General features: G+C 63.2%; 1 protein-coding gene across 4 annotated transcripts; it reads right to left on the bottom strand.

Moving 5' to 3' along the window:
* Positions 1 to 417: 417 nt before the first annotated feature.
* Positions 418 to 13730, bottom strand: ZBTB47 (zinc finger and BTB domain containing 47). 4 transcript variants are annotated; one of them, XM_060180377.1, is made up of 6 exons: positions 13588 to 13730; positions 8390 to 9907; positions 6754 to 6901; positions 5545 to 5660; positions 4898 to 5042; positions 418 to 3366 (listed from the first exon to the last, which is right to left on the bottom strand). In XM_060180377.1, the coding sequence occupies exons 2-6, from the start codon at positions 9824 to 9826 to the stop codon at positions 3038 to 3040; spliced, it is 2175 nt and encodes a 724-aa protein (XP_060036360.1). In that variant the 5' UTR covers positions 9827 to 9907; positions 13588 to 13730; the 3' UTR covers positions 418 to 3037. The 4 variants fall into 4 exon arrangements, with proteins under 4 accessions (XP_060036360.1, XP_060036358.1, XP_060036357.1 ...); XM_060180375.1 differs by having other exon boundaries at positions 13584 to 13720; XM_060180374.1 differs by lacking the exon at positions 13588 to 13730 and adding an exon at positions 12971 to 13530.
* Between the last annotated feature and the right edge of the window lie 693 nt (positions 13731 to 14423).

The raw sequence follows: 14423 nt of genomic DNA, 5'->3' as shown, positions 1-14423 counted from the left end.
CACCAAGGTCACCATTGGCACTCCACCAATCCCAGTGTTTTTTGTTTTTTTAACAGATGACAAGGGGGAGAGATGGACACACACCACCACTGCTCTGTGATTGTATGGCAGGCAATGTGTGTGCTTTATCAGGTGAGCTACCTCCCAGCACTCTGGGACACCTGCTCTAAAGTCCTTTCTGCATCCTGCCCAAGGCTCAGCACTCTGTTGTGGGAACTTGCTATTCTAGTCTCAGCTCCTGACCCTGGTATGCCCTCTGAAGCCCTGCCCACCCCTATGAGAGGAAGGGTAGGAAGATGCCTCAGAGCATCGACACTTGTGTGTCCTGCGGCCATGCTGTCGGGTCTACACCCTCTTCGCCGTGGCCCACATCTCCCCAGCCAACAGGGCAGGCAACAGGTAAAGAAGAGGCTGGGCCATGGGACAGTTGTACTGACTTTATTCCTTCACTCTCATCTCCTCCCTCCTGCTGTCCCCATGCACTCGGGGCTACATATGACCAGACATCAATGGGTCCACGTGCCTGGGCACAGGCCTTCTGAGCCCCCTGTGAAGGCCACAGTAGCTGCACATGCCAGGGCTGGAGGCTGCGGCTCTGACTATGGTCATGGGTCTTGAGGTGCACTCCCCCCGGCTGTCTCAAGACCAGACTGCCCAGGAGCAGCTAAGAAGCCAAACCCAAATTCTGGACCAGTTGTGCTGAGTTCAGCTGGACAGAGAAATCTCCCACACGGTGATCCCGAGCCCCTTCCCTACCAACCCTGTGAAGAGGGTGGGATGCCCCAGCTCCCCCAACTCCAATACCCAGGTGCTTGTTAATTTGCTTTAAAAAAAAAAAAAGAAAAAAGAAAACGGAAAACCTCTCCATACTGGCACTGCAGAGGTTCGTTATTGCTTCAGACCCACGTGGCCTGGCCAGGAGGGAGCCCCCACCACACTGGCCCAGAGCAAAAGGAGCTCTTAGCACCAGGACACAGAGCTCTGTTTCCACTGGGACTGGCCCGGGAGGGGGCTGCCCAAGCCTACAGCTACAATAACCACTTTGACCAGAGTCCAGCCTGCCTCCGGGACCCTCTCCTACCCTTAGTGGGGAAGGCACACAGGAACCCAAACCCTGGGGTGGGGCTTTGCTGTCAGCTCCCCTACACCCACTTTTGGCCTCTGCTCAACGAGGATCGCCCAACACACCGGAAGGAAAGCCCCCAGGCGCACTAAGGCTGCAGTGGGTTTAGTAGGTGCCTAGGCTGCCAGCCTCCACGGCAGGGTCTGGTGAGTGACGGGTTGAGGAACCCACTGAAGTCCTGTTCTATAGCCTGCTGGGGGGGGGGGGGAGGGAGACCAACTTTAATTTTTTTTTTTTTCGAAAACTGTGAGCCAGCTTTGAGGAGCTGCCAGGCACTAGAACCAGAGGTTAGAAATAGCAATGCAGGGGAGACTGGGGAAGGGGACCCTGAGGACATCATGGAAGCCCAGAGATGAAGGGAGAGGGAGACAGCTACAGTAAAGCAGGTGTCTGGGGCGAGGGGGATGGCTGAACTAATGCCAAGGGTCTGGCCCCCAGCGGTGGGGTGAGGGAGTGTGGAAGCGGGGAGTCTTCCTCTCTCTGGAGAAGCCCACCTTCTTCCCCCTCACCCCAGAACTGCAGGGGCACCTGAGAGTCTGTACTTGTACCTACTCTCTGCAGCCCCAGACCGAACCAGGCCAGGGCACTGTCCCCTGAGCCCAGAAAACAGGCAAGGCTGTGTGGCGTGGATTATGAATCCTCAAATCACTCAGGCTCCTTGGGCCTGCCCACGTCTGTACAGAATAAAGTGCTTCGTTTATTGATGATTAAAATGTTCCCAGTCCCCTGCCCCAGTGCCACAGGCCTCACAGGGAAGTCAGAGAGGGGCTTCTGGCGCCCTTGATGGGGTCCAGTGCCCCCTCCACACTGCCCCTCCTTGGGCTCAGGCCTCTCCCCACTCCAGCCATGCTGTGAAGGGTGGTGGTGCAGGGGTAGTCGTGGGGGGGGGTTTAAGGTGCAGAGAGTATAACAAACAAAACCATATAAACACAATGGGAAAGAGCTTAACTAGGAAACATGTAGCTTATGGATCCTCCCTGCCCATTTTAAAGGCAGGCATAAAGATGTTAAATGACAACAAAAAAAGGGGTATTCTGTTAGTATTGGTCCTATGGGCTCGAGCCTTGGGCACAGGCTGGAGTCCCCAGGGACCCTCCCATGGCCAGCTGCAAAGCCCCAAACAGGCTGTGCTCCAGGTACCCCAGCACCTCACCTAGCACAGGGGCCCACGACGGACCCCAAGGCCGGGCCCAACAACCGAGTCAAAGGGAGAGAGGCCTGGCACTGTCCGCGGGGAGTGAGGACAGACAGACACACACACACCTCCCTCGGGTGTGGAGACACAGCCAGGGCAGCTGGTGAGGGGTGGGCAAGGCATCCTCACCCCCTGCCCCACCGATAGCACCTTGAGCCTTAGACCCTTTGCCCAAAGCCGCCTCCCGGAGTGCTGTTCCTTGGCCCACCCCGTCCAGGGCCTCCTCCCTGTGGCCCCCCAGGACCGGTGCAACAGGAGCCAGCCCGGCTGCCCACCCGGAGGCCCGCGGTGCAGAGCCATCCTGGGCGCAGGAGCGCCTGCCGGCAGGTGCCCAAAAACAGAGACGACCCATCCCGGGGGTCCAGCCCATCCCGGGGGTCCAGCCCATCCCGGGGTCCAGCCCATCCCGGGGGTCCAGGCCCTGCAGCCCGCACCCGCCGCTGCACCCAGCTGCGTGCCGGTCCCGCCTCCGCCCGGTGCCCAGCCTCCCGCCGACCCAGCCCGGGCGACCCGGCCCGACCCTTCCCTCTGTCGCCGTGACACCCTCGCCTGCAGGGGCCACTGCCCGGGCTCTTTCCCTCCGCTTCAGAAATAAAAACAGAAAGAGAGAAGGAAAGACTCCACGGAGTGAGAGGGGCACTTGGGCGCGAGGCGGCGCCCCCCGGGTGCCCGCGGTCCTCGCAGCCTCCGGCAGGGGGCGCCCCGGGGCGCCGGCGAGGCTAGTGGTCTGCGCCCAGCCTCCCGCCCGCGGGGAAGAGCGGGGGCGGCGGCGGCAGGTGCGGCGGCGGGGCGGGGGCGGGGGCGGGCGCCGGGCCGGGAAGCAGGGGCAGGGCGGCGGCAGGGGCGGCGGGGGCCGGGCCGTCCAGCGGGAGGCTGACGCGGAAGCACTTCTCCTTGTGCGCCTTGAGCATGTTGGAGAAGCGGAAGCGCTGGCCGCACACGTCGCAGGGGTAGGGCTTCTCGCCGGTGTGCGTGCGTCGGTGCCGCTTCATGTTGGGCCGGCTGGTGAAGCTCTTGCCGCAGATCTCGCAGATGTACGGCTTCTCCCCTGGGCGGGCAGGGGGCGGGGGCGTCACTGCGGGGGCAACCACAGCCCACCCGAGCCACACGCGTCACCCCGCCCCGTGCTGGCCGCACCCGCCCCCGGACACCGCGCTGCAAGGTGGGCAGCGAGGTGGACAGGCAGGGGGACAGCGAGGTGAACAGGCAGGTGGGCAGCGAGGTGGACAGGCAGGGGGACAGCGAGGTGGACAGGCAGGGGGACAGCGAGGTGAACAGGCAGGTGGGCAGCGAGGTGGACAGGCAGGGGGACAGCGAGGTGGACAGGCAGGGGGACAGCGAGGTGGGCAGCGAGGTGGACAGGCAGGGGGACAGCGAGGTGGACAGGCAGGGGGACAGCGAGGTGGGCAGCGAGGTGGACAGGCAGGGGGACAGCGAGGTGGACAGGCAGGGGGACAGCGAGGTGGGCAGCGAGGTGGACAGGCAGGGGGGCAGCGAGGTGGACAGGCAGGGGGACAGCGAGGTGGGCAGCGAGGTGGACAGGCAGGGGGACAGCGAGGTGGACAGGCAGGGGGACAGCGAGGTGGACAGGCAGGGGGACAGCGAGGTGGACAGGCAGGGGGACAGCGAGGTGAACAGGCAGGGGGACAGCGAGGTGGACAGGCAGGGGGACAGCGAGGTGGACAGGCAGGTGGGCAGCGAGGTGAATAGGCAGGTGGGCAGCGAGGTGAACTGAGGCAGGGGGACAGCGAGGTGGACAGGCAGGGGGACAGCAAGGTGAATAGGCAGGTGGGCAGCGAGGTGAACAGGCAGGTGGGCAGCGAGGTGAACTGAGGCAGGTGGGCAGTGAGGTGAACAGGCAAGTGGGCAGCGAGGTGAACAGGCAAGTGGGCAGCGAGGTGAACTGAGGCAGGTGGGCAGTGAGGTGGACAGGCAGGGGGACAGCGAGGTGAACAGGCAGGGGGACAGCGAGGTGGACAGGCAGGGGGACAGCCAGGTGGACAGGCAGGTGGGCAGCGAGGTGAATAGGCAGGGGGACAGCGAGGTGAACTGAGGCAGGTGGGCAGTGAGGTGAACTGAGGCAGGGGGGCAGCGAGGTGAACAGGCAGGGGGACAGCGAGGTGGACAGGCAGGTGGGCAGCAAGGTGGACAGGCAGGGGGACAGCGAGGTGGACAGGCAGGTGGGCAGCGAGGTGGACAGGCAGGTGGGCAGTGAGGTGGACAGGCAGTTGGGCAGCGAGGTGGACAGGCAGGGGGACAGCGAGGTGGACAGGCAGGTGGGCAGCGAGGTGAACAGGCAGGGGGACAGCGAGGTGGACAGGCAGGGGGACAGCGAGGTGGACAGGCAGGTGGGCAGCAAGGTGAATAGGCAGGTGGGCAGCGAGGTGAACAGGCAGGTGGGCAGCGAGGTGAACTGAGGCAGGTGGGCAGTGAGGTGAACAGGCAAGTGGGCAGCGAGGTGAACAGGCAAGTGGGCAGCGAGGTGAACTGAGGCAGGTGGGCAGTGAGGTGAACAGGCAGGTGGGCAGGAAGGTGAACTGGGGCAGCCAATGCAGAGGGACTGGCCAGCGCAACCCTACCTGTGTGAGTTTTCATGTGCTCGTCGAAGTACTGCTTCATGTTGAAGTCCTTGCCGCACCACTGGCACATGAACTGTTTGTGGCCAATGTGGATGCTCATGTGTGACCGCAGCTGGTACTTGTACTGGAAGCGCTCGTTGCAGTTCTGAGGGAGGGAGGAGGGGCGGGGCCCGGAAGAGTAGGGAGTGGCCTTCAGGGAAGGAAGGCAGGGGCCAGGCAGGACATACAGACACAGCTCCTGGCTGCAGAGGTGCCCCTGGGGTGGGCCGCGTGGCCTCAGCCGTGCGGGGCCCCAGCAGAAGGGTCCAAAGTGAGAAGAGGCTGCAGGGTGCTGGGAGCCCTCGCGCTGGAGGTTGCAGGCCCCTTCATCCTGCCTCCATGTGGGAAGACCCCTCCTCCCATCCGCACCTCTGTCTGTCTCTCTGTACTGATCCTCCACTTCCCAGAAAGCCTGCCACCATGGCTGTGACGTGTGCAGCCTTCCTGAGGGGTGGGCTAGGTGTGGGTGGGGAGCGGAAACGGGTGGTCAGCTGTCTGTGTGACCCTAGAGGGTGGTCCCTTTTTCTGAGCCCTGCAAGCGACTCCTAATCCTCCAGTTTTCAGGCAGATGCTGCTCCTGGTCTGGGGCTCGGGAGAAGGGAACTCACCTCACATCTGAAGGGCTTCTCGCCAGAGTGCTGCAGCGAGTGCACCTTGAGAGACATGCTGCGCTTGAAGGACTTCCCACAGGTCTCACAGGTGAAGGGCATGTCCTTGGTATGGGCTACAAGGCAGCAGGCCTCATGAAGTCACATCTCAGGGAGTCCCTGCTTCTCACACCTCACACTGGACCCACACCCCATCTCCAGGCAGCCTGGAGCACCAGCTCCCCCAGAGCTGGCCTCAAGGACCCGGGGCTGACACCTCCACCCACCCACCCAGCCAGCCCCCTCCTGCTCCACCAGGCCACCTCCTTTCCAGGCCAGATATCCCCTTCTGTTCTGAGGCTTGGTCGGACCTAGCCTCTGTCCAGGGGAAGTGGCCAAGGCTGCCTCACTCCCTAAAGCTCCGGGAGCAGACCTAGGATCTAAGGTGGAACTGGCCTCTGCTCAAATCCTGGTCCAGCCACCAGCTCCCTGCGTGGCTCCTATGGGCTCAGCATCTTCCTCTTCGGAGAGGCTCCGAGTCGCCCAGGGATGATGCGCACACAAGTCCAAAGTCCTCAGCAGAATCTCCCCCACCCCAGCTGCCCTCAGGGACCTGTGGGTCGGTGAGACCCAACGAGCTCTTTCAGAAAGACCCTGCAGGAATCAACCAGAGACAGGGAGCCCAGAGCTTAAGCTGGAGAAGCCAAGTCCAGACTACCCAGCATGCTCCTGGCTGAGAACCCAACTCCTAGTGAGCTCACACGTGGGGCAGGACCGGGCAGGGACACACTGCCTGGTTTGGTCATCCTTCCTGTGAACCCCAGGCCCTGAGTAAGCAAAGGAAGGTGCTCCGGCTGACCGGGCTGGTTCCTGGAAGCTGAGTGACCCGACACATACCATGCCAGCCCCAGACCATTCTGTGAAGTGCAGCCAGAAGTGCTCTTTCCCTGGCAGATATCACCCTATGCCAGGGTGCACAGCCTGGTGAGCAGTATGCCAGCTGTGTCCTGCTCCCTGCCAGCCGTCTTGTCCAGGAGGCCCTGTGCTGTGTGCAGCCTGCCCGGCTGGACATGGCCAGGCCACACATGCCAGCACAAACAGCCTCTCCAGGTCTCCCAGCTGAGAGGGGGCCCTCACACTTTCCTTGGATGTGCAAACCCACTAAACCCAGAAGCTGGCCTGATCCTGTTTCCAGTCCCCCAGGCCACAGCCCCACCAGCCTGGACTTACCAACCATATGCTTGCGCACGTGAGCCATGGTGTAGAACTTCTTTTCACAGATCTCACATGAGAACTTCTTCTCTGCATAGCCGTGCACGATCTTGTTGTGTTCGTGGAGGGACCAGAGCTTCTTAAAAGCTTTGCCACATGTGACACACTGTGGGGTGAGAGGCTATTAGGCCCTGGGTCCTGACTCAAAACCGCATGGCCTAGCATGAGTCCCTGCCCCTCGCTGGGCCTCAGTTTCCCCACTTGAGCTATACTGGAGAGTGAGCCCTGGGTATCCTATAAGAACTGAATCTAGCAGGTGGTGCAAAGAGCAGGGACCAGTGTAAGGATCCCGGTTCGAGCCCCCTGGTTCTCCAACTGCAGGGGAGTCGCTTCACAGGCGGTGAAGCAGGTCTGCAGGTGTCTGTCTTTCTCTCCCCCTCTCTATCCTCCCCTCCTCTCTCTATTTCTCTCTGCCCTATCCAACAACAATGACAATAACAACAATAATAATAACTACAACAATAAAACAAGGACAAAAGGGAATAAGTAAATAAATAAAAACTGAATCCAGTGCCAGGAGCTGGGGACAGTAACCCAAACACTCTTCTGCATCTCTAAACTGACGGAGCCAGCATCTGGGGTCACTTCCTCCAGGAAACCCTTCGTCTGTGCTCTAACAAGGCATCTCCACAGAGAGGAGACATTTAGGCTGAAGGGTCACAGCACGTCTAAGGCGATACACGCAGTTTGAGGAGGAGGCCCTGGTAGAGTCGGGGTCCTCTTTCTGCTGCCCCAGTGGCCAGCTGGGACTCTAACACCATGCCCTAACACCATGCAGATTCCCAAGGTGACAGGTCCCAGAGGGCTGGCTGGGGCAGAACTGCAGGGGACACCAGGTCCCATCAGTCACAGAGTGGTAGAAACTCTGGAGTCACACTCCGTCCCTCCTCTCCCCCTGGACCCTCACCCTGCCCGGCTGTGCAGGACACCCTCCAGAGGCCTGGCAGCTGTGCCAAGGCTCAGCAGAAACCCGATCAGGGTGTACAGGTCAGAAGGGACCCGAGATGTGGCAGGTGGAGTTAAAGAGCCGCCCAGCGGGCAAGCAAGTGGGGACAGGTACGTGGGGGTGGGGCGGGAGACCAGGTGAGCCTCAGGTAGCACTGTCTTTACAGTGTGCGCAATTAGCAATCAGTTCAGGCAATTAGCACACGCCTACTCTCCCCACCCCTCTCAGCCACAAAAGGTAAAAAAAAATCCCTGCCCAGAAAGCCTGCGCTCACAGCCTCTCCCTGCCTGGCAGCTCTCCACTGAGGCCCCTGCAGTCCCTACTCTCCCAGATTTCTTCACCCAGCCTCTGCCCCACAGCCATGCCGGCTGACATCTGCAAAATGCTGAAGGCGGGCGGCTTCCTCCTGCCTCCCTGCCCCTCGAGTCACTCAGCCTTTCCGGTAAGTGACACGCGGCTGACACATGGTGGCCCCTCTGGGCTCACCCCTCCTGTCCTCCCCTGTGCTGGTGCCTGTGCTCAGCAGCGCCATATTCTGGCAGTGTCTCTGCGCTCTCACCACCGAGGCCTGGGTTCAGCCTGTGAGCCGCATCTGGTCTCCCCAGAGCGTGTGGCACTGGCAGCCTGGCCGCCTGCCCCGCCACCCACCTGGATGTTGCGTTCGCAGTCCGTCTGCCGGTGCAGCAGCAGCTCGCTTTCCAGCAGGAAGCGCTTGCCACACTGGTCGCAGATCTGCATGCGGCTGTGGGTCACGTTCATGTGTTTCTCCAGGTACCAGCGGTTGTTGAACACTCGAGGGCACTTCTGGCACGGGTGGTGCTGCTTCTCCTCCAGCTTCACCTTGGGCCCTAGTCCGTCAGCGGCCTGCGGCCCCCGAGCAGGTGCAGCGGCCACCCCGGGAGCCGCCTTTGGCCGCTTCCCGCCCCGACGCCCACTCTCCTCCGGCTCTGGGGGACCCGGGCGCTGGGCGTTCTCCCCGGACCTCGTGGCCATTCGACTGTGGGGAGGGGGGTCCGACAGGCCGCTCCGGCTCCCCCCGGGTCCTGCTGGCCCCTGCTGGGCCCCCGCCTCCCCCTCCCCCTCGCTCTCTTGACCCTGCTCACTGTGACTTTCCTCCTCTTCTTCCTCCCCACTGCCACCCCCCTCCTCCTCCTCTTCCTCCTCCTCTTCCCCTCCACTACCACCACCCTCCTCCTCTTCTTCCTCCTCTTCCCCTCCACTGCCACCCCCCTCCTCCTCTTCTTCCTCCTCTTCCTCCTCCTCTTCCTCCTCCTCCGAGTGTCTCTGCAGCCCGTCCTCCCTGCCCAGCACCACGGTGGCTGGGTTGGCAGCAGCCCCCGGCTTCCCCTCGGGGCCCGTGGACACGTGAAGTGTCTGGTTGTTGAGGTTCACCTCCACGATGATCTGGGACTGCTCCCGGCGGCTGTATGTGCCAGAACCCCCAAGCTCTTCCCCCAACCCCTCCCCGCCCTCCAGCTTGCACAAGCTGGCCGGGGCCCCACCAGCCTCAGCCTCGTCCACGCCGCCCTCCTTCTCCTCTTTGAAGAAAGGCTGGGCTGGCCCAGCGGCAGCAGGCACGGTGCCACCGTCCTCTACACGCACCGAGTAGGGGTCAGGGCCCTCTCGAGCGAAGATCTTGGGCAGGCCCGGAGCGTCAGCCTCCTGCTTGATGTCACAGTAGTAGGGTGGGGTGCAGCCTGCGGTCGGCTGGGTCAGGGCCACGGTGCCGGGCCCCGGTGGCCCCAGGGAGCGGGCGTCCAGCAGCTCCTGGCAGGATGCGGCGATGTCAGCCATCTGCAGGAGCGAGGCAGCACTCAGCACCTCGTGGACGTTGGCTGAGTTGACCAGCAGCTTGGACGTGTAGATGAAGTTGAGGATCTGCTGCAGGCCGCTGGGGGCCAGCGCCTCCAGTGAGAGCTCCACACGCTGCAGCTGCTTGTTCTGGGTGAAGAGCGAGTGGAAGAACTGGCTGTAGGCGGCCAGCACCCCTTTGTGTGCTGGGAAGACGCTGCGCTGGGGCACCAGCACCAGGTCCACGTCGCAGAGGTCAGGCTGGAAGAGGCGCTGCTCATTCAGGCGGCCCATCAAGCAGGCGAAGTGCAGTGCTACGTCCTCCACCAGCGAGAACTCGGCCGCCGGAGTGTCGGTGGTCTTCTCAACCAGCAACTGCGGGGCGGGGGGAGCAGGTCAGGCCAAGGCTGAGGAAAGCGGGGGGTGAGGGGGAAACGCCTCTACCATCAAGGAGAGATGGGGGGGGGGGAACGCCTCTACCATCAAGGAGAGGAGCTGAAACCCAAACCGGGAGACCTGAATTCAAGCCGAAGCTGGCTACCCCTGCAGAATGCCAGCTTGCCAGCAAGACCTGCCAAACACCAGCTCCTGGGCTAGCTGGCTACCATTTCCCTGGAAACAGAAAGATACCCCAGAAGGGAAGGGGAAGGAAAAGGGAAAGAGGTGGCCAGGGGCTGAGGGGTTCCCCAGAAAGGAACTTTCATGGCTGAATCAAGGAACTTTGGGGGAGCTATAGCCTGCGGGCACATAAGCATTGTTCCCTCACTTCTGCACCCCGTGGATTCTCTCCCCCGCACACATACCCACACAAATAAAGCAGAGCCTGCCCCACCCGGCATCTCAAGAGCAAAAATCAGGTCCCCTCACTCACTGCTCAGTCTCGGGCTAATGCACCTCTGGAGGCCGCACCCGAGGGAACCCCTCACCTCATCTGACAGCTACAGAAGCAGACACGTTTGTGACAATACCAGGGCCCGTACCTTTTTTCCCCCACCCTCCTAGCCTTGCTAGAAGAGGCTGGTAAGACCAAGCCATACCCTCGTTAGTCGTCCAGAGTTTGAATCAGGTCACCCCCGCCCCATGCTTCTGACCTCAGGCCCACCTGCCATTACCTCCCCCAACGCACAGAGGCTCTGTATGTGTGCTGAGGCCCACACAGCTGTGCTGTGCTCTGCCACTTGCAGGCTGGGGGCCCCAAGACCTGCCTCAGACCCTTTTCCTCTAGGTCCCCACATCCCTTGGGGCCCGTGGAGCCTCAAGGAGGCCCTTGGAGTCTGCTGGATTCTTGGGCCACATCCAGGACCTGTGACTTGCCCAGAGAAGGAGAGAAGTTGGCCATTCCCAGCTTATATCCCCCATGCCCTTACCTCCAAACAAAGGTGGGCAGTACAGTCAGGCAGGGATGCCCAGTCCCTTGCATGGGCCCAGCACATGGCAGATGTTCTGTTCAGTGAATATCTGCCAGCTACCTGTCTGGCTGGAGTAGCCGCACAGAGCTTCCAGCCCTCCTCAGGCCCTGTCCAGCCAGCTCACAGACTGTGCGAGGGGTTTCCTCACTGTCACAAAGCCATCAGCTTGTCTCTTCTCAGCACTTTCCAGGAAGCCCTGGGATTCACAGCCTACACCTGTACCTCTGTGCCAGTCTGCCCACCAATGGGGCAGCAGTGGATGGGCCAAATGTAGACAGAGACATCTACATTTCAGATCATCTGTGGTCAGGCCCCCAGCCAGAGTCCTGCCAGTACCAGGCCTCATTCCTTCTAGTCAGGAACACCCATCTCTCCCTCCGTCTTGGGCAGCTGACCCATCTGGGTCTGGCTGATCTAACTGAGGAATCTGGTGCCAAGCCTCTCCATCTCCCTCCGCTGACTCACTGATTCTTCTGAGACAAACTCTATTGGCTGTGTGGGGGACTGGGGCTTGGGACAGGAGGGTCTCACTGTGAGCAGCAGCAAGTCTGGCTCTCAGCTCTCCCAAGGGTACCCCTCCCCTGCTGGAAGGGACATGGGATATGCTCCAAGTGAGAGGGTGCCGTGGTCTTTAAGGACTTAACAGGCAGAAAGAGTCACTTGGGGTACCTCCCAGCAGAGGAACCAGCTGCACCTCTGTGACCCCCACTTGGAGCTTCCTCCTTAGAGCTCCTGCCACCTGCAGGTCAGTGATGGTTCAAGATGCTAGCTGGTCTACAAGAGAGGCTCTTCTAAGACTCTGGGGGCCAAAGAGTGGCAAGGGGAGTTGTCTGGATAAAGGCTTGTCAAACCAGGCTTGTTCTGGGAAGCCCATTCCAGACCCAGGGCCCCAGCTCACCCTGCACCCCCCCCCCCATCATATCCTCGAGTGCCTGACCTTCCTGTGTGCAGACCAGGGCCCAGGGCCCAGGTAAGGCTTGGCCAGGGCTCTCTGGCTTCATCGGAGGGAAAGGAGTCACTGTCCCCCAAGACTCCACTTCCCACTGTGTACCCCGGCTAACTCCAGCGCCATCCTTGGCCCTCCAGGAGGCAGAGAACATCACGGCCAGGATGGGCTTCTTCACCAGGGCAGAGCACACAGATGTTGTCCACATGCATAACTGGCAGCTCCTCCAGAGGACATAGCTGCCCCTGGCCTGGCAGCTCCCACAGGGGCTCGCCAGTTGTGTACCTCCCCTGCCAGATGTGCCAGCTCCCTGGCACTGCAGGCACCCCTCCGCGGATGGCTGTGCCGGCTACAGCAGCACACTCTGCTCGTGTCCAGGCCAGGCCAGCCTCGCCAAGATGCAGAAGCAGGGGAACGGTCAGGCCGCCTGTCGCCAGGGGGTTTCATGTCCCAGAGGGGCAGCTCAGGTACCAGGTGGACCTCGCCAAACAAGCTTATGGAATCAGGGACAGCTGTGCTCGCCATCGCAAAACCAATGACTCCCTACCTGCCCCGGGTGCCCTCCTGAAAGCTCAGGATAAAGCCTGGGGGTGTCCAGCTGCACCCCTTCCACCCCCTCCGCCAGCCTCGATCTTCTGTCGCCGGGCTGAACCAGGGACGCAGGCTCACACCTTCCAGCCTGCTCCTTTCGGGAAGAAGGTGTCTGTGCCACTTTGCTCCGAGCCGGCCCCCAACCTCCCCCCAGGAAACAGGTCCAGAGAGGGCGGGAGAGCAGCCCAAGGTCACACAGGAGTCTGGGCACAAGTGGGGACAAGCCCCCGCCGCCAGCCCGGGCCCAGGCGCCCCAGGCCCGCCGGCCGGCCCAGCCGCTGCGGCGCCCACGTGGCCCAGGCCGGGCGGGAACCCACCTCCTCCCGCCCCGCACCCGGCCCGCACCCGGCCCGGCCCCAGGGCGGCGCCCGGGAATCAGGATCCCCCTCGCCGGGTTTAACCCCTTCCCCGCAGGCTCGGCAGTCCCGGCTCCGCCGCGCAGGGCCCGGCAGGTGGGCGGATAAGCGGGGGGACAGGCGGGGCCTTGCGTACCATGGTGCCGCGGCGCTGGGGGCTCACAGGGCCCCGCGGGATCGCGCTGCCCCCGGCGGCCGGGCCGGGGCCGCTCCATGAAGCGCCGCGCAGGGCCCCGCCACCATGGCCCCGGGGGCGCGGCCGGCCGGGCGGAGCAGGGCCGCGGGAGTCGGCCGCCCAGCAGCTGCGCCCCGAGCCGCGGGCGGGCGGGAGCGGGCGGGGGGCGCGGGGCGCCGATTGGAGCCCGCACGTCAGCTGGGGCCGCCGTCTGGACGCTTAAAGGGCCAGGCCGCCCCGCGCGCCGGGGTCGGGGGCCGGGGGCCGGGGGGCCGGGGGCGCGGACACGCCGCGGGCCCCTCCGGCCGCTCCCCCGCCCCCACCGGCCGCCCTTCTGACTCCGGCCTGGGCGCCCGGCCCCTTCCCGCCGGCCCGGCCGCCCGCGAGCTCGCCCGCGTCTGATCTGCGCCCAGAGGCGGGCCCCGGCCCCCACCCGCCGGCATAGGCTGCCACCTGCGCCCCGCAGCCCCGCAGCCCCGAGGGTGAGTCTGGGCTCTCCCCTCGCCCCACCCCGCAGCAAGCCGGGGCTCACTTGGCTCCGCGCCTGCACAACTTGGGTCCCGCAGACACGCACCGACCCGGTGGCCTCCGCTGCCTGCAGATCCTCCAGGGGACGCGACAGGGGCCGGGAGAAGGCGAGCGGCCCCGGGGCCGAGGCCCAGGCCCCACAGTCCCGCCCAGCCTTGTGACCCGACTGCTACAGGCTCTGCTGGGGAGATGCAGCCAGGCCTGCGGAATGCTGCTCTGGCATGGACACCGGTGGGGGCAGGGGGCTGGCTGTTGGCAGGAGGCTGCAAAGGAATTGCCAGACTGAGCAGCCAGCGGGGCGGGGGCCGTGGGGTGCTGGGCCCGGCAGGGCCACCATTGTGGAGACGGGGGTCTCCCTTCCTGTGTGGCCCACGCCATTCTCTCCCTGCCCGCCTCATCTTTGGCCACTGTCACAGTGCAGCCATTCTGGTAGCACCCCACCTCATTGTCCAGCTTGGACCAGTGTCCCCTAGGTATGCCACCTTGTGAGTGGGCAGGAATTCTGGGACTGGCTCAGGACGCCTTGGTTCTGGGTGCCAAGGGGAGGAGATGGAACAGAAAGAAGTCAAGATCCACCGTTCTCAAAACAGGGCCATCCCAGTACCAGGGAGGCATCTGAAGCAAAGATGAGGGTGGCTAAGGAATGTTAGGAGCGGGGTGTGCGCATACAGCCTCAGAGAGGGTGAGGAGAGACTCAGGTAGGAAGGGGAAGAGAAAGGGAGGGAGGGGATGTGTCCCCAGAGGTGGCCACTGCAGACACCCTGCTCCGGTGGCCAGTGTGTGCACAGGGGCTGGAGCAGCTCCTGGGGACCCCAGGCTGAGGCCAAACCTAGGGGTCTCTGTGCCTATCTGGCCGGTTGCCTCAGGACTGCCTTCTACACCTTCC

Source organism: Erinaceus europaeus, chromosome 21 (assembly GCF_950295315.1).
Source record: "Erinaceus europaeus chromosome 21, mEriEur2.1, whole genome shotgun sequence".
Classification (NCBI taxonomy): Eukaryota; Metazoa; Chordata; class Mammalia; order Eulipotyphla; family Erinaceidae; genus Erinaceus; species Erinaceus europaeus.
The sequence above is the reverse complement of the archived record's forward strand: the minus strand, read 5'-3'. Positions and strand labels throughout refer to the sequence as shown.